The 25,884-nt window shown below is 44.7% G+C and overlaps 1 protein-coding gene across 1 annotated transcript in view; it reads left to right on the forward strand.

Annotated features, from left to right (window-relative positions):
- The window catches only part of WNT2 (Wnt family member 2), a 48,860-nt gene extending 24,446 nt beyond the window's left edge, over positions 1-24,414 (forward strand). The window contains exons 4-5 of the mRNA XM_058724502.1: positions 1,235-1,499; positions 19,449-24,414. Of these exons, the coding sequence (XP_058580485.1) occupies positions 1,235-1,499; positions 19,449-19,678 (495 nt within the window). The 3' untranslated portion in view covers positions 19,679-24,414. The remainder of the gene's footprint in view (positions 1-1,234; positions 1,500-19,448) is intronic.
- The last annotated feature ends 1,470 nt before the right edge of the window (positions 24,415-25,884 follow it).

Here is a 25,884-nt window from a genome sequence, read left to right on the forward strand (position 1 = left end):
AAAGGGAACACAGGAAGGTTTTTAGTCAGAAAACATACTCTGAGAAAATATTTTGGGGAAATCCATTCATTTGTACATCCAGAGTCTGGGTTTGCACCTGCCATTCCACACCCAGGCCTAGCAATGTGGGCCAGTCATCTTACTTCCCTGATCCCTAGTTTCCTCACTTGTGAAATGGGAACAGTGGTAGCTCAGGATGGCTCTGAGGACCATGCGTGCTCATGACCTTCTTCACTCAGCCGAGCCAAGGAGAGATGTGCCAGGGCCACCTAACACTCACAAAATTGCGTTGGGGCTGGCACAGGTCTGCTGGCTAATCCCAATACCAAAACAGAAATGTCCCTGGGTGGTTCCAGGGTCCACCAGAGCCCTTCCCTGTCCACAGGCTTACAGCCTATTCATGGAGGCCATCCAGGGCATCCAAGCCAGCTGAGACAGGCTTGTCCCATGTGCCTTTGTTTCCCTTCTACAAAAAAAAAAACAAAAAAACAAAAAAAAAACCAAACCAAAAAACAAACAAACAAACAAAACAGAGCAAGCTCAGCCCTGTCATCAAAGCTGAATACTTTGGCCAGACTTGAGTGATACTCTCCCAAATTTAATGGCATTCTCAGGGCCACTGGCTGGATTTCCAGTGTACCCTGGCTCTGTCCTATACCAGCTGTGGAACTTTGGGCAGGTGCTTTGATGTCCCTCATATTTACTCTTCCATCATCTGCAAAATAAATATGGTAGCATGGGATTGTGTGAAGGTTCAGGTCACTGAGATAGAGTGGAGAAAGCATTTAGTGCAATGCCTGGAACATGGATAGGACCCTGCAAATGGTAACAGTCACTACTATTGGCTTACTGAAAGAAGCAGGCTTAGCAATTACTGAGTAGTACTATATATTTTTAATATAATAAAGCCATATTTATTTAGAAAAGAACTCTAATTCATTCTCTCGCTTGTCAAACTGGCCCTGTACCCTATAAAATTCAAACTGGTGAGGTTCTTGTTATACCGATAGCCAAATAGGGTTCACAGTCAGGCAAGCCCCCTGCCCCGATTCTCCCCAGTACCCCACCTACCGTAGTCAGGGGGTGTGGCTGAAGCGACCACCATCTCCCAGTCCTGAGCCCCAGGATCCTGTGTCATCAGAGTCACTTCTGCACTGCTCCAAGGTAAGGAGTTTGTAGCTTGTGTCAGGAGCTTGAGTCTGCCTGCACTGAACTTGCCCATCTCTTCCGGCAGGCAGTAAAGCGGTTCTTGAAACAAGAATGCAAGTGTCACGGAGTGAGTGGCTCGTGTACTCTGAGGACGTGCTGGCTGGCCATGGCTGACTTCAGAAAAACGGGCGATTACCTCTGGAGGAAGTACAACGGGGCCATCCAGGTCGTCATGAACCAGGATGGCACTGGTTTCACTGTGGCTAACAAGAGGTTTAAGAAGCCAACAAAAAATGACCTCGTGTATTTTGAGAATTCTCCAGACTATTGTATCAGGGACCGAGATGCAGGTAAGTTCAACACACATTATTCACGGTACCTAATTCTTTCACAATCAATACTCCACAATTTAAATGCAGTTCTGTATTTCAGCCTGACAGTTCTGTAAGTGCAGCTTGATGCCTTCAGATTCAAAGTTCGTGTTCTTATAAGTCATATTTAAAGTGCACAGAGAGCTTTCCTAAGCAGCTGGAGAAATGGGTTGATAATGTGCAAGTTCTGGAGGAATGTGAACCCAAGAAAGTACATGGCAAAGAGTCAAAATATGTAGACTAGCAAGATTCTTCAGCCTTGACAAAACTCTAACTGGTCGACTAACGACCCTGTACAGCAACCCACCATCTTTCCTGTGATCCGGGAGCCAAGAAGAGTAGAGCTATGTAAGGTACCTTCCCCCTCACAAATACCACCTCTGTGACTCTGGAAGAGGGGTCCAGGGCTTTAAAGCTAGCCTGCTTTGGGGGCACCTGGGTGTCTCAGTCGGTTGATCATCTAACTCTTGATTTTGGCTCAGCCCATGATCTCACGATCATGAGATCGAGCCTCGCTTTGAGCTCCACACTGGGTACAAGCCTGCTTAAGATTCTCTCTCCTTTCCCTCTGCCCCTCCACTGCTTGCACTCACATGCTTGAGATCTCTCTCTCTCTCTCTCTCTCTGAAAAAAAATTAAATAAATTAAATAAAGTTAGCCTGTTTTGAAATCTGCCATACTTCTCACTCTCTCGCTCTTTCCAATATGCTGAGAAGTTGCCAAATACTAGAAAGCAAAAATTCATCCCACTGGCCTGGCTGTCAGTGGACAGTGGAAGAGAGCTGTGTAAGAGGCATTTTATTCATTTAAGCCACACTCTTCCCTTGCAGAGGGCACCTTCTCTGTCTTGAACTCATTCAAAGAGCAGCTCCGTCAACCTCAACATAGCTGTTCCCACCATTGTGGTTTTATGCGCCTGCTGGTCTCTGCCTTTCACTTCTCCTGGGCAACACTGAGCTCCAGGCTTAGAACAGTCTTTGCAAAGACTCTGATACAAAATAAGAATGAGTACAAGTCTCAGTGGATAGGAGGAGATAGAAGCCCACAGCCAACTCTGGCTCAAGCCAAATTTTCAGACTTAGTAGAAAGCAAGGGAATTCATTATCAGGAAAAACATCCTTGAATTTAAATTCTGAGTTTGTTTTTGAATCCAAAACAATTGCAAAGGAACCAGTAAAACGGTGTAGATGGCAGCCAGCTCCTAACAGTAGAGTGACCAAGAGGCACAATTACCAGGGAATGTCACAGGAAGTACAGAACTTCTCCTTTGTCCCTGAGTGGCTGAATTTCTTCCTGGTTTGATGAGCACGTTCTTGACAGCATTTGGGCGGGTTTGTACATGCAGCCTATGGATTAACAAGTACCTAGCGCAAGGACCAAATGCTGTGCCCTGCTGCATTCCTGACATGCTTTGGGATCTCTAACAAGTCAGCCTACCTGTCAGGCTAAAGTTTCAGCCAAATCATTACAAAACCTATACTTTGATACTGGATTGTCCCAGAGGTCTGCCTCCCCTCTGCCAGTAACTAGCTGTTTAACCTCAGGCTCCTCGGACAGGACATGGGATGATGACATCTTGATCACTTTAGGAATTACAATGGATTGACTCCCGTGTGCCAGGTACTGGGCTAAGATCATTGCACACATGGTCTTATTTAATCCTTAGAGCCGCCCTATGACATCAGTGCATTGGAACCAGTTACTGAGAAAAAAAAAAAAAAAAAAAGAGGGTGGCTCCTGGTTGATCAACACTAACCAAGAACCAAATTCACATCTTAGCTTTTGAAATCAGATAAGCAGCCTTGAATATCGTTGTCCCAATTGTACTGATGAGAAAAGTGAATGACTAGCTCAAGATCTCACTGGTCTTGGAGGGGATGGATGTCTGGCTGTCTGACCCCATGGCCTGTACACCTGACCCTGACATCACAACTCGTCACTAACTATCTCTATAAAGGTGCTACAAAGCAGAATCCTCATTTCAAATGTATGAAGACCTGCTTCCCCAAGAAATCTTTTCTGGGTTTTTGGATTGAAGTAGTTTGCACAGTGAAGCAAACGGTTATTATGCTTGATGACCACTTAACTGTCTCATGGATATTATGAAATAAAGACCTTACTTTGTCTTCCCCACAGAGGAGATTCTGAATCTATTCCCTGATGCCTCTGCAGGATACTGTTATTCTCCCACACTTTGCTTTTTCTGCTCCCAGTATTAGAACACTATTGTTTCTTGATCCTAAATAGCAAACTCATCTGTAGTACCGGCCATTCATTAGCACTTGATCTGCATTCTATCATTGATTCTCACAAAGAATCTATAAGTGGGTATGTTATTATCCCATTTTATAGGAGAAAAGACTGAAGCTCTGACAGACAGGTTATGGAATTTGCTCAAAAACTCTTGGTTGGTCAAGAAGCAGAGCAGGGGCTTGAATCAGAGTCTATCCACCCTTTTAACCATTTCACTCTGCCTCCAGATGCATCAGCCACAAGGCAGCCCATGGCAGGTGCTGACTTTCTAAGGGAAGTTTTATAATTTACTCACTCTCAATTTATTTCTATTCTATTTTAGGCTCATTTGAGCTTATCTCATTTTTATCTTAAAAAGTTGTGAATTTGGTTCTTGTTGGTGTTGATTAACCAGGAGTCACCCTAGTTGTTGTTGTTGTTGTTGTTGTTGTTGTTCTTCTTCTTCTTCTTCTTCTTCTTCTTCTTCTTCTTCTTCTTTTTAAGTAGCCAGTTTCAATGTATCAGATTGGATCAGATTTCCATTAAGATCCCTAGATTTGGGGCATCTGGGTGGCTCAGTCAGTTAAGTGTCCAACTCTTGGTTTTGGTTCAGGTCGTGATCTCCCAGTTGGTGAGATCAAGCCCTGCATTGGGCTCTGTGCTGACAGCATGAAGCCTGCTTGGGATTCTGTCTCTCCCTCTCTCTCTGCCCCTCCCCCACATGCATTCTCTCTCTCTCTCTCTCTCTCTCTCTCTCTCTCTCCCTCTCTCACAATATATAAAATAAACTTCAAAAAAGCTTTCAAATATTCTTTCCTTTGAAAAAAGAAAGATTCCTTGAGCTATACTTGATGCCCTTTTATAACTGAACCTAAGAAAATGCCAAAGTTATCCATATAAACTTTGCCATATTTCTTTTTAATTCTGTTGACCATCAGGTGGCTGTTTTAATAAAAAGACCATTCTGGGGGCGCCTGGGTGGCGCAGTCGGTTAAGCGTCCGACTTCAGCCAGGTCACGATCTCGCGGTCCGTGAGTTCGAGCCCCACATCAGGCTCTGGGCTGATGGCTCGGAGCCTGGAGCCTGCTTCCGATTCTGTGTCTCCCTCTCTCTCTGACCCTCCCCCGTTCATGCTCTGTCTCTCTCTGTCCCAAAAATAAATTTAAAAAGTTGGAAAAAAAAAAACTTAAAAAAAAAAAAAAAGACCATTCTGGTGTTGGCCATCACGTAGACAAAAGTTCTGACTGAAAGAGTATAGTTTTCATTGTTCATACTTGAATTCACATATGAATAGCCACCTGTATGAGATGCAGATTTTTCCTGAGAAAGTCTGCTTCAACTCACACAGCTGCTGGGAGTCTTGTCCTTGCCTGTATAACCTATGGCTTTCTAAAAATCAAGCTTTATCCTGGCCATTTTCTCCTAGAAACTCACATAGTATACACTCTAGAAAATCAGTCAAAACAGTTGTCAAAGTGTGTGGTACAGAATCGTTCTGGAACGGCCTCTAACCTCTGCCCACAGAGGCAGGGAGATGTGATAGAGCTGAGACCTACTAGAAGGGGGAGATTCCTGCCTGTACCTCACAGTGGCATTCCTTCTCTGAGCTGTGCTCCCTTGTCTTGAAAGGAAGGTGTTGGGGGTTACAGGGCTAACATCCTGTCAGTCTATATTAAAGAAGCCCCCAGAATGTCTCACATTGCTGAGTGAGCACATCACTAAGGGACTCTCTTCCCTTTGCTAGAATCATTCCACCTAAGAAAGAACCTGTTTTCTGGTAAATGGAACTCCCACATGTTTGAAATGGGTTTCCTTTACATGTATCCAGGCTCTCAAATACATCAGAATTTGCAGTAAAATTTAAAGCAAATAATTTTTTTCATTTCTCTACTAAGATTAGCATTAACCTTTCCCTAGATTACATCTCATACCACTCAGTCTGCTTTGTTGTAGCCATATTGTTTTATTTTGCTTTTTTAAAATATCATACACATTTAATATTTAACTTATTGGGCACCTTCCACTTCTCAGCACTGGAAAACCCATGGTGGTAAGCACATTGAATATTGCCAAGTAATAGATGCCTGTAACTGACTGACTTCACTCCTGCCAACCAGCGCCTGCTTCCTGTTCAGATCAACTCATGTGACTGACATGAGCCACTTCTTCTGTCAGTTTGGTTTTGTGGAATGGATGAAGTCTATAGGCACTATTTTCCAAAGTGAGGGTCTCTTCAGAAAACTATTAAATCGGAATCTCAGGGGACTGCTGCTAAGATTCTATATGCATTTCAAACTTAGGCACATTAAAATGGGAAGTCCATGTTTTAGGCAGTCCATGATTCCTTATTTTTTCATAAGTATGAGGTAAGAAGAAATCCCGGGAGACATTATATTCTTTGGAATACCTACTCTCTTACAAAGGAAAAAAATTCCTTATTTAAGGACTTCTAGATAAGTGTCACACAAAAATATCTCTGGCCTGGGCTTGCCCAGTACAAGAGGGTGTTTGTTCTTCCACATGGAGGCCCTGCATTTTCAGGAAACTTCTTTCACTGTGAGTAAGCACATTAAAATGATTTCAGCCATCTAAGCTTTCATAGAAATTAGCTGGACAGAAATGATCAAGTAGGCCCTTAGTGAAGTCCTAAAAGAATGATACCAAGCCTAGTGAATTTCGATGAGAAATGCAGAAGGTGAGTCAAGCCCCCGGGGTACTCCTGGGTGAGGACAGACCCAGACCCCAGGGGGAGAAGGGTGATGGGAACATGAGTTCCTATGAGAGTCAGGTCTGTGCTACACACCTTCTGGACATTTTCTCTGAATCTTCAGGGCAGTTACCCCAATTTATGGAGAAGGGAATTAAGGCTCAGAAAAGCTACTTCACTTGCCCAAGACTGTGTGAACTGTAAGCAGTAAAGAAAACAAAATAAATAAAAATCAAAAGTCCATACTTTTCTCATTATATCTACACTTTACTTCCTGAAATTTGGGGAGGAGACGTAGCAGAGAAGGGAGACCTGTGTACTAAAGAGGCAGTGTGAGGAAACCTAATGAGACAAGGGGCCATTGTAGAGAGGTAGACAGGAGTCAGACTGAAGCTTCCCTTGTGTTTGGCTCAGGTTGCCTCGAGGTTCCTTCCAATCACAAGCCCTTCAAGTTTCTAAGAGTGTTAAATGTCCTTAATTGTACCCCGCCCCCCGCCCCAAAATGATAAGCTCAAAAACCAATTAAGGAAGATATTCTTAGGACAACAACAACAAAAGACATTTTCCCCTAGCCTTCGGTTGAACAAAGGGAGCGCTCTGATGTTTGACTGGAAAGACTGCTCAGATTCCAGGAGTACGTACAACGGTGTGATACGGTGCATATGACATTATGCAGGCCACGTTGGAGGTGGGATCTAGGAAGCGGGGCTTTCGGGGATGGCTGTTCTAGCGGTTGTGTGGTTATCTGCTCTGGTTATTGCCCCAGGCGTCTGCAAATCAAAGGAGTCCTCAAGTTAGAGATAGTCCATCTCTGAGGAATGCCGTTGTCCTCTCCAGAGAAGCGGTTGCACCTAATCACAGGCCACTTTCACCCGTTATGACGTAAAAACCCTGACCTGGGCCAGAGGTCACCCTGAGGTCTCCTGTCCGACTGTAGGAAACAAGCAACCCTCCACCTCTCCTCAAGTTCAAAAAACAGAGTTCAACGGTTGTATAACCTGTTGTCCACGGAAAGCCCGATAGCTGGCTGACAGCTGCAGGCCTGGAGTGGTGCAAATGCTAAGGTATCACTGTTTTTTTCTGCACAAATCATATTTGGCAAACAGCTTGGAACCCATGGGAACACAATCCCAACCACGGTTTACAGAGATTCACCAATCCAGACATGCCCTGTGGTGGGGCCTGGTTTGCTGAACCTCTGAGATTGTGACCTGACTGAAAACAAGGGAACAGCGTGTCAGCCGGTAGGAATGCATGGACCTTATTTTGATATTAAATGCGCAATTCCTACAGGACCTCCTAGGTCCCTCATTGCTTCATGGATCAAATATGTATTGAGCCCCTTCTGTACGCCAGACACTATGATAAGCCTTTGGAATGCGAAGACGAGGAAGCCAGACTCGGTGCTTGGCCTCACAGGCCTTCACAGGTCCCCTGGTCTCTGTAGATGAGCCAGGTGGTGGGCACGCAATAGGACGCAGGCCAGGTGTGGGGGTCCTCAAGCCCGGACAGGAAGGTGGCGCTTTCTTGGTTTCTGTCCACACTCCGTTGCTCTATTACTAGGACTTACTGTACATTTGTAATTTGGAAAATTAAAGAATGGGTTATTTATCCCTTTAAGCAGTGAGATTTCATTTAGAAATTCATGAATTGATATCTGAAAAGTGCTAAGACAACTAAACCAGGAGAGAATGAAATGAACAATGTATTGGTGAGGCTTATGAGTCACCATGTTCATAGGCAATTATTGATTATGTTGTGTGATTAATATTAATTACCATCCAGAGGGCCATCCTTTCAAATTCTTAGTGGCATATAACACAATTAGCCTGCCCCCCCTTCCCAAAACACAGTCTCCTGATTTTCCTCCTGCCCCAAGAGCTGGTCTCCCCAATTTCAGTTGCTAGTGTCTCTTCTACTTGTAAATTTGGAAGGATTTTGGAAGGAGATCTTCAGGACCCAGGCAGGCCCTCTTCACTTCGCCATCTGCACTTTGTCCCTGAGCGGCCTCCTGTTTTACAATGGCTTTAACTGCATCTCAGGCCTCATCTGGGTCCTACCCCCTGCTCGACAGCACCTCTCAGGTTGCCCACATTGCTAGCAACCTGATTCTATTAAGTGAACGCTTGATTTTTCCCACTCCCAAAACCTATTTTCCTCAAGCTTCCTCTTCTCAGAAAATAGCAGAGCCATCCACTCCATTGGTCAAGCCATAACCTGCAAGTCATTTGCTACCCTACTTTCTCACTTGCATAGTGGCCCATCACCAGGTCCTCCTCAAATGTATCGAGGATCTATCTCAGAAAGCCTTGTTCCTTCTTTTAAAAAAATTTTAACCTTTATTTATTTATTTTGAGAGAGAAAGAGCGAGTGGGGGAGGGGGAGAGAGAGGGAGAGAATACCAAGCAGATTCCACACTGTCAGCATGGAGCCTGATGTGGGGCTCGAACCCACGAACTGCAAGATCATGACCTGAGCTGAAACCAAGAGTTGGACACTTAGCTGACTGAGTCACCCAGGTGCCCCAGAAAGCCTTGTTCCTTGACTCATAGCATATACCAGGAGTTTTAGTTAATTTATTTAAATATTTGTTTGCTATCTGTCTGTCCCACTGGACTCTGATTCCATGATGGCAAGAACTATGTCTGTTCACCACTGGATCCTCAGCACACAGCATATAAACATGTGTTGAACTGAATTGAATGGCAAGTTATAAACAACTTAAAATATGCTCATCATGAGCTGAAATGAAGTCTTAGTTATGTTGGTGCAGCGTCATAGCTTAAATGACAGGTAAGTCCCAAGCATTATAATCACCCATCACTGATTATAACACATGGCCTATGAAAATTCCCACTTAAACTGAACTGTTAAATGGAATTTTTCTCCTCAAGTTCAAGTGCATTAGGGCACCATTTACAGAGCTCAAAATGTTGGCTGCCCATTTCCCTGGTGACATAAAAGTCTCAAATGCAGCAGTAGCCTGTATCGATTGCTTTTAGTTGCCACCAAATACTCTGTGTGGGGCCTTTTGCATTTACTACTATCAGTGGGATTACTCGTTAGTTTATCTGATTTAGTTGTTAATGTAAGCAAAAATACTTTTTACATCCAATATTTACTTTATGTTACAGGCATGATCTGTAAATCTGCACTACCGTTCAGAATATAGATGTGCTAGAATTATTAAACTTTTAGGATGCACTGAAAACGGGCCCGTATGTGAATTAACTGACAGTGGCAATCAGATTGAATTTGTGAAAACTGAAAAACAAAGCAGCAGACTTTTTTCAGAAAAAAAGAAAATTTCAGAAAAAAAACCCACAAAAAATTTCATTTTCTATTTTGAAGTCTTCGACATAATTTGCACTAACAAAACATTTGTCAAATAGACGTCCTTTTTTGTAATAGAACAAAAATCATTGCCAATTACCATGTTAATATGCTACAAACAAAAGAGTGATGTTAAAATATTTTTAAATAATATATTTGCTTCCGTCATGTAAACTTTCCCCATGAGACCTATTTTGTACTGGTGTGATCAATCCGTTCTTTAAATCTATGTAAATCCCATATTTCTAAGGAAAAATCCTGGCGTTACACATCAGCAGACTTTCGTGCCACCTGTTGCCATTTTTACTGATTACTGACTGGGTAGCCGTGGGCAAATTAACTTCTTCAAGTTTCTTAAGATATGCAGTTCACCCAGAAACTCCCAAGGGTCCTATGATTCCATAAATGAATGAGTGAATTATTAATTAATTTCACTCTAAGGTTGCAGTAACAGAACTTGAACTTGATGCCACAGACTCCCTTAGGTTGTCATTTCGAATCTGTGAGATCTTTTAAAACGTTGTGATATTTTTTTGCGTGCTTTCTCTATATGCCAAGTGAGAACATGAGAGTGGAAAGCAGGCTGTTAGCTAGCTTACTCTTCCCATAGTGCCGGAGGGCTTGGTGACTGCTCCCTGGAGAAGTGTGCCCTCCTTCAGCAAGGAAAAGCTGATCTTAATTTCTAAGAAATTGTTTTTAATTTAATATTTAATGAATTGGGAATCTGTATGTGGATGGCTGAGTATTATGCCGTGTATAGAAGAAATATAAGATCTAACCTCTGTCCTGGGGGAGACAAGATGCATGAGAAATCATCAAATATTTCAAAACAGCATATGAGCCCTATTGTGTGACATGCAATATAAGGGCTTCAGAAGGGGGCCAAGAAGGAGGGAGCAGAAGTAGGGAGAACTCTGTGGAAGGTGCTGAAGTAGGCTTGAATCTCGAAGGATGGGAGGACCTCCCATCTAGTGGAGTGAGGACAGGCCTGGACAGCAGATGAGAGTACCTCCTGTGAGGAAACAGTGTACACAGCTGTGACATCAGAAAGTCACTTCAATGGGACAGTGAGGAGGTGGCCTGATTATCAGGGGTCCAGGTAGGGGGCGGTGGGAAATAAACTTGGGTAGACTAGGTAGTGCCAGATATAGAAAGCCTTGAAGAGTCTGACCTTAACTTTAATTCCATGATAGGATTTGCTAATTTCATGGAACATGCTTTTTTTACGCCAGTTAACCTTTTCCTGCTTATTATACAAACGTTAAATAAAATCATCTGAGATAAGTGGAGATATTGTCTTTCCTAGTTTTAGTTTTGCAATTTTTACTGTGCGAGGGGCAAGCCGTGCATGTAGATGAAATGTGCGGTCTCTAACATTTGCTCTAACATTCTTCTCTTCCCTCGATAAATCTGTGTCATTAATGACAACATGTAAGTCAACCAGAGGAGAAACAGCCGATTGGATGACGGGCTTAAGTGAATCTTGCTTTATGTCCTAATGGTCAACATATGGGCTTCTGTCAGCCTGGAGTAGCAGGAATTTCCAAAGACACAGGCCCATCCACAGAGAAAGAGCGCTCGAGAAAGCGCTCTTTCTCCAGGTCCCAGAGGTGCAGGTCTGGGAACTATTAGCAAAAGCTCTGCGTCCTCCTCTGCTGTCAGGAAGATGCATGTCGGTGGAGACAGAAATGTTTTTGCACTGGGAACCCTGACTCCATTATTAATTTTATAGCTCTAGGGATGGGATGCTCGATTCTGTAATGTTCCCCTCGCATTGCCCCACTAAAAGTGAGTTCTCTGGTCCCAAACTTATGTGATTTAGAAACTCTGATTCTTTATCATCCTTTTCCCCCAATACATATGTGAGCTCTGTGCAGGGTGAGGACAATACCAGGGAGGAGAAAGGCTGGAACTCCCACCTTCCCATGGCATAGACGTTACAGACTGCCCGGATCTTATGGACACTGAGTCTAGGCAGATGATCTAACAGTGTGGGTGAAGGTGGCGGAAGAAGGTTGGGCTCGCTGAGCCGGAGTCTGACATACTGTCTGGGAACTAGGATCTGTACCCAGGTGGGCCATACATCTGAGCACATTTCACACACTTAGACCTAAGGGAGCCAGGGAAAAAAGCTTCCCACCTGCAACTTATCTTAAGGAAACTGAGGAAATCAAAGTGCAATAAGAGATAACATTACAAAGCAATATGAATGATTTTTTTTTAATTTTTTTTTCAACGTTTTTTATTTTTTTTTATTTTTGGGACAGAGAGAGACAGAGCATGAACGGGGGAGGGGCAGAGAGAGAGGGAGACACAGAATCGGAAACAGGCTCCAGGCTCCGAGCCATCAGCCCAGAGCCTGACGCGGGGCTCGAACTCACGGACCGGACCGCGAGATCGTGACCTGGCTGAAGTCGGACGCTTAACCGACTGCGCCACCCAGGCGCCCCAAGATTTTTAAAATAAATGTGAAGCATCTAAAAATGTATTTATCCTCTTAACATATCAATTCGGGAAACTAATGATGCAGCCATTACTCAAAAGAGTTTTTAAAATTTCCTTTGAAGTATTTGTAGAGCCAGCCATACATACTTTTGTACATGCTGTATGATGCAAACATTTGACCTATAAAGATCAGTTTGGCTTTTGTAAATGTCTCAGTGAATCTTAGAGTAAAGTCAGGGGAGAGTTATGTGAGTGATCAGGCTAAGATATGCCATTTGAGGTGAGATGCAAATTGATGCTATTGGCCTACCTTAACCAGTAAAGGTTCTACTTAGCAAGAGTTGTTCTCAGTGTTTGCAGCCACGGCCCCATCAGTGACATATATTAAAGCCACCTTAAGGACACATACATGTTTTGGAGATGTGCATGTTGGCATTGCAAAGAAATCAGTCTCATCTCTCAAAAAGGTGACAGGAATTCCACAGGAATATCAGTGCAGGAAAAATGCAGTGTCAGCTGCTAACCCCGTGTTAATTAACTAGCCGTTTTCATTCTCGTGTAACTGTAGGAGTCTTAATTGTCTACGGCATATCACACGCTGGAGAAGAAGTCCCTTCCCAAAAGGTTACATGTAAGGACCTTTGCAAGTCCTTCGTTTGATAAAATAATGAAGGTAGAGAGCAGGAAGGGTGCTTCTAATAGCATAGACTTCTGCCCGGGAGCCTGCTTCCTGGGATCTGGCAGGGCTCGGGGATGGAGCTCTCTGCCAGATGTCACTGTCTCTGCCAGTTAAGAGCTTAAGCTCTGGAGTCACACAAGCCTGGCTTCAAATCCTGACCTGCCACCTGATAGCTGTGTGACCACGGGCCAGTTACTTACCCTTCTCCTTTTCCTCATTTCCAAAATGGTGATAACAGTACCTACTTTATAAGCTTATAAGAATTAAATGAGATAATACAGGCAAAATCTTATCACAGGGACTAGCCCATGTCAGCGCTCCATAAGTATTGGCTCCAATTATGAACAAAAAGAAGAGAAAGAAGATGAAAAAGAAGGCAGAAGGGAAGGGCGAAAGAAGAAGAATGAGGAGAAGAGAGGAAAAAGGAAAGGATGCATGGGCTTCAGGCTTACAGGTGTAGCTGACTTTCTTAACCCAGGGGTTCCTGTTGTGGCCCAGGCAGGGATAAGTGACTCATTAGTTAATGAACTGGTATATTGTTTGCAGAAAAAAATGGTCTAAAAGTGTGTATTTCAAATATTTAGAACTAAACAAGCAGGAAGATTATAAAACTCGGAGGGTCTCTTTCATAAAGAGCACACACATTTACAGCCTTGATTTTTGTCTTTTACGGTAAGAATAATGGTGATCTGTTTTGGAAAAGATAATGGGAGGTCCCTAAGACAGTATAGCACTATTGCTATCAATAATAATGGGGCTTTGTTATAATTCCAATAAAAGAAAGCAATGCCAGCAAATTTTGTATAGATTCTGCAGTCTAGAAATGTGCTTTTCAGGGCTCTGATGACATGGCTCTATATTCTGCTCAAATGACAGCAAGTGTCAACATTGCCCTTCTGCCCTACAGTCCGTCATTAAGTCTAATTAGATCCAAACCCCAAAGCGGGGCCAATTTGTGGTCCGTCATCCTGCAGCTTTGTCCTCTCCCCAGACGACAGAGCCTGCCCTGTACCTCTCAGCTGGCACATTCCTGGGGGCCACGGGTACCTTGCAGGGGCCATCACTCCTCCAGGCTGTGACCTCACCACTGTTCTCACATCAGTGGCTCTCAACCTTCAAAAACCCTTCTCATCTTCCTTCTTCTGGGCCCTCATTACACCCTGTTTGGGCGACCAGTGGTATTAATTCAGATTAATGGTGTTTTCCAGCATTCTGTAACTGAACACTGAACTACTGAGATCTCAATGCCAGGTCTTTGTTTCCTTTACTGAAACCACTTGTGAGTCAAGCTCTTGTCAGTGGCCATCACTTTGACTGCTTCTCCCAGAGTTTTCATGGTGTTGGAGTCCCTTCACTGAGCAATCCTTCTGTTCAGACAGGGTCAGGTTCAGTTTTGTGCATCTGGGGGACCATCACTGAAGCTGAGTCGGATCACAGCTCAAGACCTCCTTAGGCTTCAGCCCACTGGGAAAATGTCACCAAGTTCGATGTCAGTAAAAAGCCCTCAGTCTGATTCAGGACTGAGACACTTCACCTCCTTGTCCTAGCACCCCGCCCCCACCCCCGTACCTCAAAGCATCAAGCGGGGAGAGAAAATTCCAGTTGCATGAATTCCTATTTTGATGACAGCATGTTGGCGGAAGCAAAGAATGCTTATTGGTGTGCAGGGCTTACCGACAAAACACAAAAAGGTGAAAGAAACTTCAGAGTCGCCTCTGAGGGTGGGGCAAGTGAGAGGGCTCCGCACACCCACTGGGGGTCTCATTTACACCGTGGCTTCAGCTGCCACCTCTGAGGTAAAGACTTCCTAGTCTGAATGTCCATCCTGACCTCTCTGCCGAGTCCCGGAGGGTATTTCCATTGAACATTTCTACCTGGATGACCCACTGTCACCCCAAACTCGATGTGTTGAAAACAAAACTCCATATCTTAGCTCAAAGCCTGCCCCTCCCCAGGTGCTCCTACCCCAGGGAAGGTCAGCAGCATAAAACCAGTCACTCAAGCCAGAAGCCTGGGAATACTGCTGACCCTCACCCTCCGTATGTCCCGTCAGTCCTGCCTCCTTGATATCCCCCCCGAGCCCATAACCTCTTCCACCCCTCCCCACCCCTGCCACTGTCCTTGTCCGGCCACCTTGTGCCCTGACCAGGGCACTTCACTGCTCTCTAACTTGGCTCCTTGACTTCACCCCGGTCCCCCAGCACCCACAGTGAGCCTTCTGAAACATAAATCCACCATGTCCCCCTATTGTGTAAAAACTCTCAATCACATTCCGCTGCCCTTATGTTAAAAGTTTTAACACCTTGGGGCACCTAGGTGGCTCAGTCAGTTAAGCGTCCGATTTCAGCTCAGGTCATAATCTCACCATGAGTTCAAGCCCTGCCTTGGACTCTGTGCTGACAGCTCAGAGCCTGGAGCCTGCTTCAGATTCTGTGTCTTGCTCTCTCTCTGCCCCTCCCCCACTCATGCTCTGTCTCTCTCTCTCTCTCTCTCAACAGTAAATAAACATTAATTTTTTTTTTTTTTTAAGTTTTAACACCTTAGGGTGCCTGGGTGCCTCAGTCAGCTAAGCATCCAACTCTCGATTTCAGCTCAGGTCATGATCTCAGAGTCATGCGATCAAAGCCTGCATAGGGCTGTGCACTGAGTGTGGAGCCTGCTTGGGATTCTCTCTCTCCCTCTGCCCCTCCCCCGCTCGCATGCACATGCACTCACGCTCTCTTTCTCTCTCTCTCCCCATGACACAAGGCCTTCCATGTCTCGGCTTCTACCTGCCCCTGCAGCCTCACCTCTTGCCACTCTCCCCTTGGAATGCTGAGTTCCAGCCACGTTAAACACCTTTCAGAGCTTTGCTGGGTTTCCTGGTTTTGCATATGTGGCCTCCTCCCTCTTCTTCTTGTTACTGGAACATAAAAGACATACAGAAAACACACATGTCACGTGTACAGCTCAGGGAATTGTCTCAAATGAACATAGCCATATAATCTAAGCCCAGAGTAAGACCTGAAGAAGACTGATATTCTAGAAGCCTTCTTCACGCCCCTTTTCACTATTCCCCAGGGAAAAGTACCACCCTGGCTTCTAATAGCATAGACTGGTTCTTCCCACTTTGTGCTTGATGTAAACAAAAACCTACCAAATTGGGTCAGCTGTCTACTACTGCATAACAAACCCACAAACTTCACGGCCTAAAATAACCTTAAAGTCCCACCTTGGGCCTCATCGCTCTTTGCAGCCATGCTCTTCTGTCTGCTTTGTCACCAAGCTTCTTGAAAACTCCCCACCCCACACTCGGTGTCCGTCTGCCCATTCACTCCACGATCCACCGCTCCATCGTGTCATTCTGCTGAAGCACCTCTCAGCAGAGGACCCCAGTTATCTCCTTCATGCTGAGCCAAATGAACAACTGTCAGTCTTTTCCAACGTGACCTCCTCCCAACTCGGTGAGTCACCAAGTCCTAGTGATTCTCCCTCTTTAACCCATCTCGCATTTGTCCTACCTCTGTCCCCGGTCATTATCTCCTGCCCGGACTAATCCCACTGCATGAAGGATACCTCCCCGCTCCAAGAAGCTGTTTCAGACTTCTCATTCCCACATGTTTTCTGTGGATTAAAAATCTGGACAGACTCACCACTCACCATGGAATAAAACCCACACCGCTGCCAGACAGGAAGGCTCTAAACCTGTGCCCCAACTCCATTTCCACGCTCTTTGCCTAACTCACACCTGTGCCGCAGCCGTGCTGGCTCTGCACGGGCTCGTGAGTGTGCCGCAGAGGCTGCTGGGAGGCTCTCTCCTACCTGGAATGCCTTCTGTCCCATGTTCCCTCCAGAGCTTCTACTTATCCTCCTCTACATCCTATCTCTGATGCCACCTCTTAAAACTGTGCTGTTAACAGCTCCTTTTCTGATCCTGTGTGCTATTGATATTAATAGCAATAATTATCATTATGACATGTTTGGCTCACCCCCTCTAGAACGTAAGCTCCTCAGGGCAGGATCTTCATTTTGTTCCCTGATAGATCCAAGCTCCCACAGCTGTGCCTACCACAAGGTAGACACTCCGCAAACACTTGCTAAGTGAATAGAAGATTAGCATTAGTTGAGCACTTATTATGCCAGGTGCTTTCATGCATGATCTCATTCCCTCCTGACCACAGCCCTATGAGGAAGGAACTGTCTTTATTCCAGTTTTTCAAGGAAAGAAACGGAAGCTTGATAAGATTGCATAACTTGCCCAAGGTCACCCAGCTGATAGATGCCAAAGCTGGAACTTAAACTCTGATATGTCCCAGCTCTAAATAACCTCATTCTACCATCCTGAGCTTTGTTTACAGTGGTGCATTGCACAAAACCCTACTGTGGGTTTTTTTTTTTTTTTACTGGAATTCTTCAGCAAATTGAATATTTGAAGTAGTGGAGAGATCTCTTTACATATTTATCTCTTCATTATATTAGGAATTCCCAGAATATAGGAATAGGAAGTGAATTCTAATTATTTTATTTCCCCACCACCACCACCCAAAACTCTACACAGCCCGCACAGTGTCTTACACGTCTGTGTTCATTAAATGTTTGCTGAATTAAATGACGGGTGTGCTGCAAAGCAGGACTTGGCAGTGAGTCCCTTCTGCACAGGCAGTGGTTTTGAGCACTGTCCTGAATCCAGCCCCAGCTGCCGCCTCTTCTAACTCTGTGCTTCTTCAGCATGATAGAGGCTCACGGCCATCCTTGGCTGACCCCGTCTTCCACCCTGACCCCGGCCCTTTGCCATCCTTCCTGTCATCATGAAATCCCCTGCCTGTCTTCCTGCTGTCAGAGGCGTGATCACGCACAGCAAGTTGTGCCCACCCCTCTCCTCTGCTCGACCCCACGCCCTGCCTGGACCTGGCTGCTTCCCGGGTCGTTCGTGACAGGCAGGGCAACATGACATTTCTGTAGATATTTGGAGCACAGCTTGGACTGTGATAAACAGAGAGAGAGAGTCACGAGACACTGCAAGAATTATGAAATGGGAGGAATTCCATGTTAAATGATGGAGGAACTGAAAATGAATGAAGTCACTGTCTTTCATTCCAATGTACTTTTTTTTTTTTAATGAAGAGTTTAGCTTCTCTAGGTTTGTCAATTGTTTAGGATTGTTGATTGCAAGCAACAGAAATTGGAGTGGTTTAAGCTGAAAGGGGAAGTTTATTAAAAGAATGCAGAATCTCTAGGAACCCAAAGGTTAGAATGCAGCCAGGCTTCAGGGACAAATGGAAGCACCTCTGGAAAAATAGTCCAGGATCTGGGTAGCATCCGCTTTCCACGTCTTGTCTTGCTGTCTGTACATCTGCCTCTTTCTTATCTCCCTGTAGACCTCCACTGGTCCACACACTTCATCATAGTACATGGCTGCCAATGGCTACTGAGTCCATATTAGGCAAGACTGCCTGCCTATCTCCAACAAACCTGCAAATCCCTGGGGAAATCTAACAGATTTCCCCAGCACAAGTCAGGTCCCCAGCTCTGGTCTGATCACCTGCCACCAGCTGAGCCGGGTCGTGTTGTTCAACATGGCTGCCAAGTGCCCGTTTCTGTGCCCGAGAAAGAAGCAGGAAGGATCATCATAGGTGGAGCAAACTACACAAATGTCCACTGCACTTTGTTCTGCTCTATTGTCCAATAATGCTCTTGTAAAAGACTTCTGGGTGCTTCTCCAGGAATAGAACAGATTAAGAGGCTTTCTATCTTTAAGAGTCTTTTTCAGAAACAAATTCATAAAGACGAATTGCCATTTAGGAAACCTCACCCTAATTAACTAAGACAACAACATTCCGCTGGTAATTCCTAACAGGTCTTTATGCCAGTTTTATTCACTGAAGGCTTAGAATCCTGGCTTCAACAAGAAGCCTCACACACATCTAGATGGCCCCCTGGATGGCAGCGCGAACGGTAAACCAGACCAGGCGTTGCTCCCTCCTCAAGGTCTTACACAAATGATGCCCACACCTCCCCTTCAGCAATGAGCATTCTCTTCTCTTTCTAAAAAGGCAGTGTGGTCAGGCCTGGGTAGGCGGAATCCTCTCCCTTTGAGGGTTCCATGCCCTGACAAATGTGGAGAGCACTAACCTGGGTCACTGCTTCCTTGATGTGGTTTGAGGTCAGGAGAGAGGGAGATATGCTAGATCCTTCTTTCCATCTGATCTGGCCTTGCCCATGCAGTGACCCATCAATCCTAGGCTGGGTAAAGAGAAACTGAAAGGTTTATCCAGCTCAGAAGTGGGATCACTAGAGTTAAAGTTGCCCATGGTAGGTCCAAAGTTTTGTGTCCATCTTTCCTGCACTTGGTCCTCTGGGCTCCACTACACATGCCACAGCTGGCCCCTGGGGAGGACAGATGCTGCCTGGGCCACAGAACAGGTGGTACACAGCCCCAGGTTGGGGTGGGGGGGCGCAGGGCCCGCTCCCGGAGGGTGGATTCTCCTCCTCCCAAGGCATATTGTATTCTGGCCACAGCTTTGCGGTGACACCTCCCTCGCTTGTCTTCCAGGCTCTCTGGGTACAGCAGGCCGTGTATGCAACCTGACTTCCCGGGGCATGGACAGCTGTGAGGTCATGTGCTGCGGGAGAGGCTATGACACCTCCCACGTCACCCGGATGACCAAGTGCGAGTGTAAGTTCCACTGGTGCTGTGCCGTGCGCTGTCAGGACTGTCTGGAGGCCCTGGACGTGCACACATGCAAGGCCCCTAAAAGCGTTGACTGGGCGGCTCCCACATGACCCCAGAGGAGGTTGCCATCACCTTCTCTCCTGCAAGGACTCCATTGGATCTGCAAGGACACTGGGCCTTTGGGTTTTCTCGGGGAGATATTTCCTAAGGCATGTGACTTTGCCTCAACAGAAGTCCTTCCTCTCCCACCCAGGGGGCCCCAGAACTGGGGCCACATGTTGCACACAAAGCATGCCTTATTCCCTCCGCCTTTGAGCATTCTGGGCCACATCTCTTCCTGGTCAGGACAGACTGCTAGGAGGGGAGGGGCCGGCCACATCACTGTCTCCACCCACCTAGACGTTTCCTCTTTCTAGAGCGGCTGGCCAGAGGGGAAAAGAGTGTCCCAAAGGAGCTTTCTCTGTGTCTCCCAATAAATGATCATAGTTCAGAAATCCCATACTGCTCTCAGGAGGGTAAAGACAGCAGGACCAACTGCCACCGAATTAACTGTAAATCCTGAAAAGACCAAGCAAGGCTTTTGCCTGATCAAGTGATTTTCGCAGCCATCGCGTCCAGGGGTAATTGGTAACTGCCTGGAGAAAGATGGCTTTCAAAGAACTTCAGGTTTAAAACACATATTTTTCAAAGCACTTATTGCCATATTAAAATTTGACGTAACAAGATGGGACTGTTGTCCTTTGGTACAGTTTTGGAATCTTTACAATAGCAAGAGCCTCAGAAAGTCATTGCTTTGCATTGACTTAATATAAAGCAACTTTCTATATAAAGTCCCCTTAATATAAAGCGACTTTAGGGATCTCACTTAAGATCTGAAGGGAATTTAAAAGAAAGATTGATGATCTGGCAGTATTCTGACCTATTGGGGGAGGATGGAGGAGAATAACCGCGAGTAAAATATCAGAAAATGTGTCTGTACAGATAAGGAGAAAAAGGGGAATAAAATTTCTGTCTGGTATGATGCATGTGACCCATGGAATTTTGTAGTTGAAATGGCCTTCAGAATGATAACTTTTGGGACGGCAAGACTAGGGAACCAACATGCTGACAGAGAGGTTTCCAGAGGTAAGTCACGCCTACACGGCCTGCACCGTGAGCAGATGCCCAAAAGAGGTCCGCCATTTGTGCCAAGGAGCATCAGCATATACCCATCACCCTCCAAGCACATTTTAAAGACCTGCCATATTTAATTGTGTTCATCTGAGGCTGACAAGATGTCAAGATATCATAGCCTCAAGCAAATGACACATAGCCTTGCTTGTAAGGTTGGTAACCTTAGTATATTATATGGCAAACAAATTGTAATTTAGAGACTCTATTTAAGGGACCCAGCTGTAATTATGGGAACATCAGTGTGCAGATTGTGGCTGGCTTCTGTCATGATCCAAAAGATGACGTCCAGAGAAAATGGAGAGGCTGCCACCCCATTTTGTATATTAAGTGAAAGAAAGGCGAAATATCTGAAGTTACTTCTCATCCGCTTGGTACAATTAGGTTCTGGTTCTAAATATGGTCTCTTTGCTGAGCTACATTTATTAACAGGATGTTCCATTCTATGCATCTGGTGTCACACTGATGTTTGCTCATTCGTCCATAGCCTGGCCTTCAGTTTCTCCATCCTTGCTCTGCAGCAGGACGTTTAGACTGAGCCTCACAGACATCAACCTGCTGAGGTACTTTGTCATAATTGACACTTGCCTCCTCACCCTCATAAAAACAACAGAATTTATCTCCTTTCTCTCGCTCTCTAGAGTTAGTCATCTGATTTTTCCAAAGTGGTTCTTTCCTCTTTTTATTCTATGGATTCAGAGGCAGGAAGGGGGAGCATGACAGAATTGCTCAGAGCTCAATGTGGGCCTTCGGCAGGGTGTGGGAAAGCCAGGCAGGTGGGCTCGGTCTTAGTTACACTGAAGCTGTCTGTGAATGCCTTCCTGGGGGGATGAGGGGACTTTCATGGTGGTCCCACAGCCATCAGCCCTTCTGCCTGCTGGATGAATTATGAAATCATAAATCCATAGGTGTGTTGAGAAATGGAAAGGATCTAAGTAGACATCTCAGCTCCCTTCAGTTTGTATCTGGGGAAACTGAGACTGCGAGAGGTGAAGACCTCTGTGCAAATATCTGCCACTGCTCTCAAGCCCCATCACAGACAGGACCACATGTTCAGAGCAGTCAGGAAAGCCAAGCACTTTATCTAGTTTGTCTCAGAATTAATGCAAATGGAGTCTAAATAATTTTAGCATCCAAAAGGGATGGTCATTATCTCTTTTAATTCTTGGGATGCTTTCTTTTAAAAAATATTTTTAATGTTTATCTACTTTTTGAGGGAGGGGGAGGGGCAGAGAGAGAGAGAGAGAGAGAGAGAGAGAGAGAGAGATACACACACAGAATCTGAAGCAGCCTCCAGGCTTTGCACTGTCAACACAGAGTCCTGATGCAGGGCTCGAACTCACGAACAGCAAGATCATGACCTGAGCTGAAGTCAGACGCTTAACTGACTGAGCCACCCAGGCACCCCATAACCCCTAGGATATTTTTATCTGACTTTGTGTTTTTGCTGAGATGCATCCTACTTGATAAGGAGCAAGGGAACAAGGTGTACCCATGCAGGAACCTGCATAAATTTCCCTAATCTGTAAGGGAGACTCTGGCAGCCATCTGAAATGCCAGTAGGTATGGCCACTAGGGAGGGTATAACAAGAGAGTGAAAGATTTTTATCTGTTTTCAAATAGAGGAAATCTCCACTATGGAAAAAAAATTAAAAACAGGTGAAGATAATTTCAAACTCATTTTCTTTAGGGCTTGGTTGAGGCTCCATAGTCCACGATTCTAAACTATACTAAAGTCTTGATTACCTGAGGCTTTTAAGGCAATGTATGGCACAAATTACCCAAAACAAAATGAGAGACTCCATTCAGTTCAGATCCCCTTAAAAATTCCCTCCCAATAAAAATCTTTTTACAAAACAAAGTTTTCTAGGCCCACAATGATGCCAATTAATGTTCTGCAACATCTTTAAAAGTTCTAACAGAATAGGAGATCTTGACTAATTCAGTGGAGTTTTCTATAATAAAGATGTAATCTGCACATGACTCTGAGTCTTAGCAAATTTGTTGTCCTCAATAAATTTGCTTCCCTAAATTGGTCTGTATTGGACTGATCTTTGTATTCTGTGAGCACCTTTGTCAAGGTGCATCTTCAAAGTATAAGAGACTTAATTAAAAACTGAGAACAAACTGAGGGTTGATGGGGGGTGGGAGGGAGGGGAGGATAGGTGATGGGTATTGAAGAGGGCATCTTTTGGGATGAGCACTTAGTGTTGTATGGAAACCAATCTGACAATAAATTTCATATATTAAAAAAAAAAAGGTGCAATCTAGTTACAACATCTTGGATAGCCTCTCACGTTTAGCTCCAGCACAAAAGCCCCAAGTGCCAGGACCACACTCAGCGGTGGGTCTTTGCCCCTCCAGGACGGAGGCCCTGGCATATTACTGGACCACAGATGCTCAGAAGTGGGAGAATCATAGGGCACCCCAGAATACTGATCATCTGCTCTCCCTTATATGGATGTCACCAGACTGAAAGGAACATCCCAGAAGAATCTACTGAATGGCAATTTATTCTGTATGGGGCTGGATAATGGGAGAAGGATTAAGAGGGAAAGAGCCAGGTGGCTGCTATTAAGTGACAGTCTGAGTGAGCGTGGTGATGGTGAAGAGTGGCTTTTTCAGCTCTTGGGAGTAACCTCCACCCTTCCTGCTGTTGTTGCTTCCCTGTCCCCTCCCAGCACCTACTTCCCAAGGCGTCAGGAGGCCCAGAAATGCAGGGCCTCAAGCCACTGCTCACATTCTCCATACCTGTTGTGTAGCTCTGCTCAAGGCTGTCAAGGTTAATTTCAAGAGATGTTCTCAATTGTCACAGCTGTATTCTTTTTTATTGGAGTTATTACAAAGCTTGAAAAACATCAGGTCTCACATTTCTTTTTCAAAGAAAGTAGCTTTAAAGTGAGAAAATCTAGCTTCACGTTGACATTTCTCAGCTTTATTAATTTATTAAGGAATCTTACATCAACTCTGCAAAACCTAAAGCGGGGCTCCCTTAGAAGCAGCCAACATGACTGTACACGCACTTGTCCTTGATGGCAGTTTTAAGCCAACATATTGTGATTACTTCTCATTTATTAAAGGCTGGCCTGGAGCTGGTATTGTCTCACTCAGCTGAAGAACATTCATCTCCCCTCTTGCCTGCTCTCAAAATAAAGGCTCAGAGAGGTGTCCAATAGACCAGAACCATTCTTTTGTGTCTATTTACTGTACTTCAACCCATGTTTCCTTATCTTAAGAGCAAGAAGTGTACTCTTAACAAATAAACCTCACCAGTTCCAAAGCTGGTAAATTGCTTTTGTCAGGTCTCTGCTGACCTTCTGAAAAACAATCTGCTGGTGTAAGCTGACAAAGGCCTGCTTATTTTGACCTTCTCCTTACCTAGGCAGAGAAAATTTTCTGTCACTCATCCATGAGAATGTTCTTTACATTTTTCAGGGGATCAGCAAGGTGACAGGTGGTTTGCAAAGCCCAACATGATTATTATTTTTCTAAATCATAGTTGTTCCAACTTCAGTTTTTTTTTCCCCTGATATTCACATGATTCCTGTTTAACCAAACCTCCCACATCCATGAGCTAATAAAAGTGTCACGCAGATTGTTACAAAGAACTATTGTTATTTACAAGTCTACATTTTCTGTGAAATCAAAACATAATAAAGTGAATTTTCAGTGTTGACTTTGTTATTTTAAACTTGTGATAGTCTTGCCAAACCCTCTGGTGAAAAGAAATCCCTGCAGGTTATGGGAATTATTCCCTTGTCTTTTCTCAGGACTACACGCAACACAAGTTGATCAAGAGGTATCTTTTAAGTTTGTAAAGATTTTCAGGGAGGACAATTGGCTTACTTTACTGGTAAATACTCTTGTAAGTTCATGGTTAAGACTCCCATTCCTGATTAGAAAATTATTCCACATTTTCACCCTGTGTTCTCCCATGGCTGCCACAGGAGTGCTTACCCTCTCTAGGAGTCAGCATGCTTTGGCTGTGTTTGTAACCTCAGTGTCTCTCCACGGCAGCTAGACCTACCCTCCACTGACTTCTCTTAATTATTACTTTCCATGTAAATGCTTGCTTTTGGCCTACATGGTATTTTTTCAGCTTGATTAGAAACATACAGGATCCCTTGCCCCTTTCTTGAGATCTGTGTATCCTGATTTTGTGTGCTACTTATACACAAGTATCGAAAGCCCAGAAAATGAAAATAAACTCCCCTCCAGCAAAGAAAATCCACCTAACATTTGCTCTTCCCCAATGAACTGTTTTGGGGTGATCTAACTAAGCAAACTGTTGACTCTGCACCTCACCCCAAGGTGGCCCCATAGTCAGAGTCATTGTCCCTTTCAGAAACTCTCATGCTTAGATGATCTGCAGAGGAGGTGGTGATACAAGTGTCCATGTGTGTTTTCCAATGAACATTTTCCCCCCAATATTTTTGCCCAAACATCAATGAAGTTTCCCTATTAGCTAACCCTTTGGGTGAGAGGACTGTCCTACACATTGTAAGATCTTTAAAGCAACCCTCGTCTCTCCAGACTAGATGCCAGAGGTACTCTCCTGCTTCCCAGCTGTGACAACACAACTAACAATGTCCTCAGACACTGTTAGGTGTTCCCCGTGAGCGGATAAGGAAGCAAAGTGTAAGACAAAACCGTTCCCAGTTGAGAGCCACTGATATAACACTTTGGGTCAAGTCCTCTATTGAAATGCAAGCCATATACATTTCTGCCATTTTCATTTAGGAACACTTCACTGGGAGTGATGGCTTAATGGGATTAATTCTCGGTATTAATGCATGAGACTAACTGGGAAGGAATCTCTTGGAATGGATGTAGTCATAGAACCCCCTCAGCAGCATCGGGCAGAACAAGACAGGCTGAGACTTGAACTTCACTGTGTGTCCTGGGAGGGTGAGAAAGCATGAGGCTCCCGGGTTTCTGAGGATGGGAATCAAAGGAAGGATGGAAGCTTAGCAAGGAGAAACAATAATACGGTATTAGAAGCTGAAGGCAAAAATCTTCACAGGAATGCCTCAGTTTCATGACACTCACTGGGAAAGAAACCCCCAAAATAAGGCCTGGAAGGTGGAAGAGTGAGAATGTTATAACTCTGCATAAAATAGTTGTAATTTTGAGTTTCTCAGGACAG

This window comes from Neofelis nebulosa, chromosome 4 (assembly GCF_028018385.1).
Source record: "Neofelis nebulosa isolate mNeoNeb1 chromosome 4, mNeoNeb1.pri, whole genome shotgun sequence".
Classification (NCBI taxonomy): Eukaryota; Metazoa; Chordata; class Mammalia; order Carnivora; family Felidae; genus Neofelis; species Neofelis nebulosa.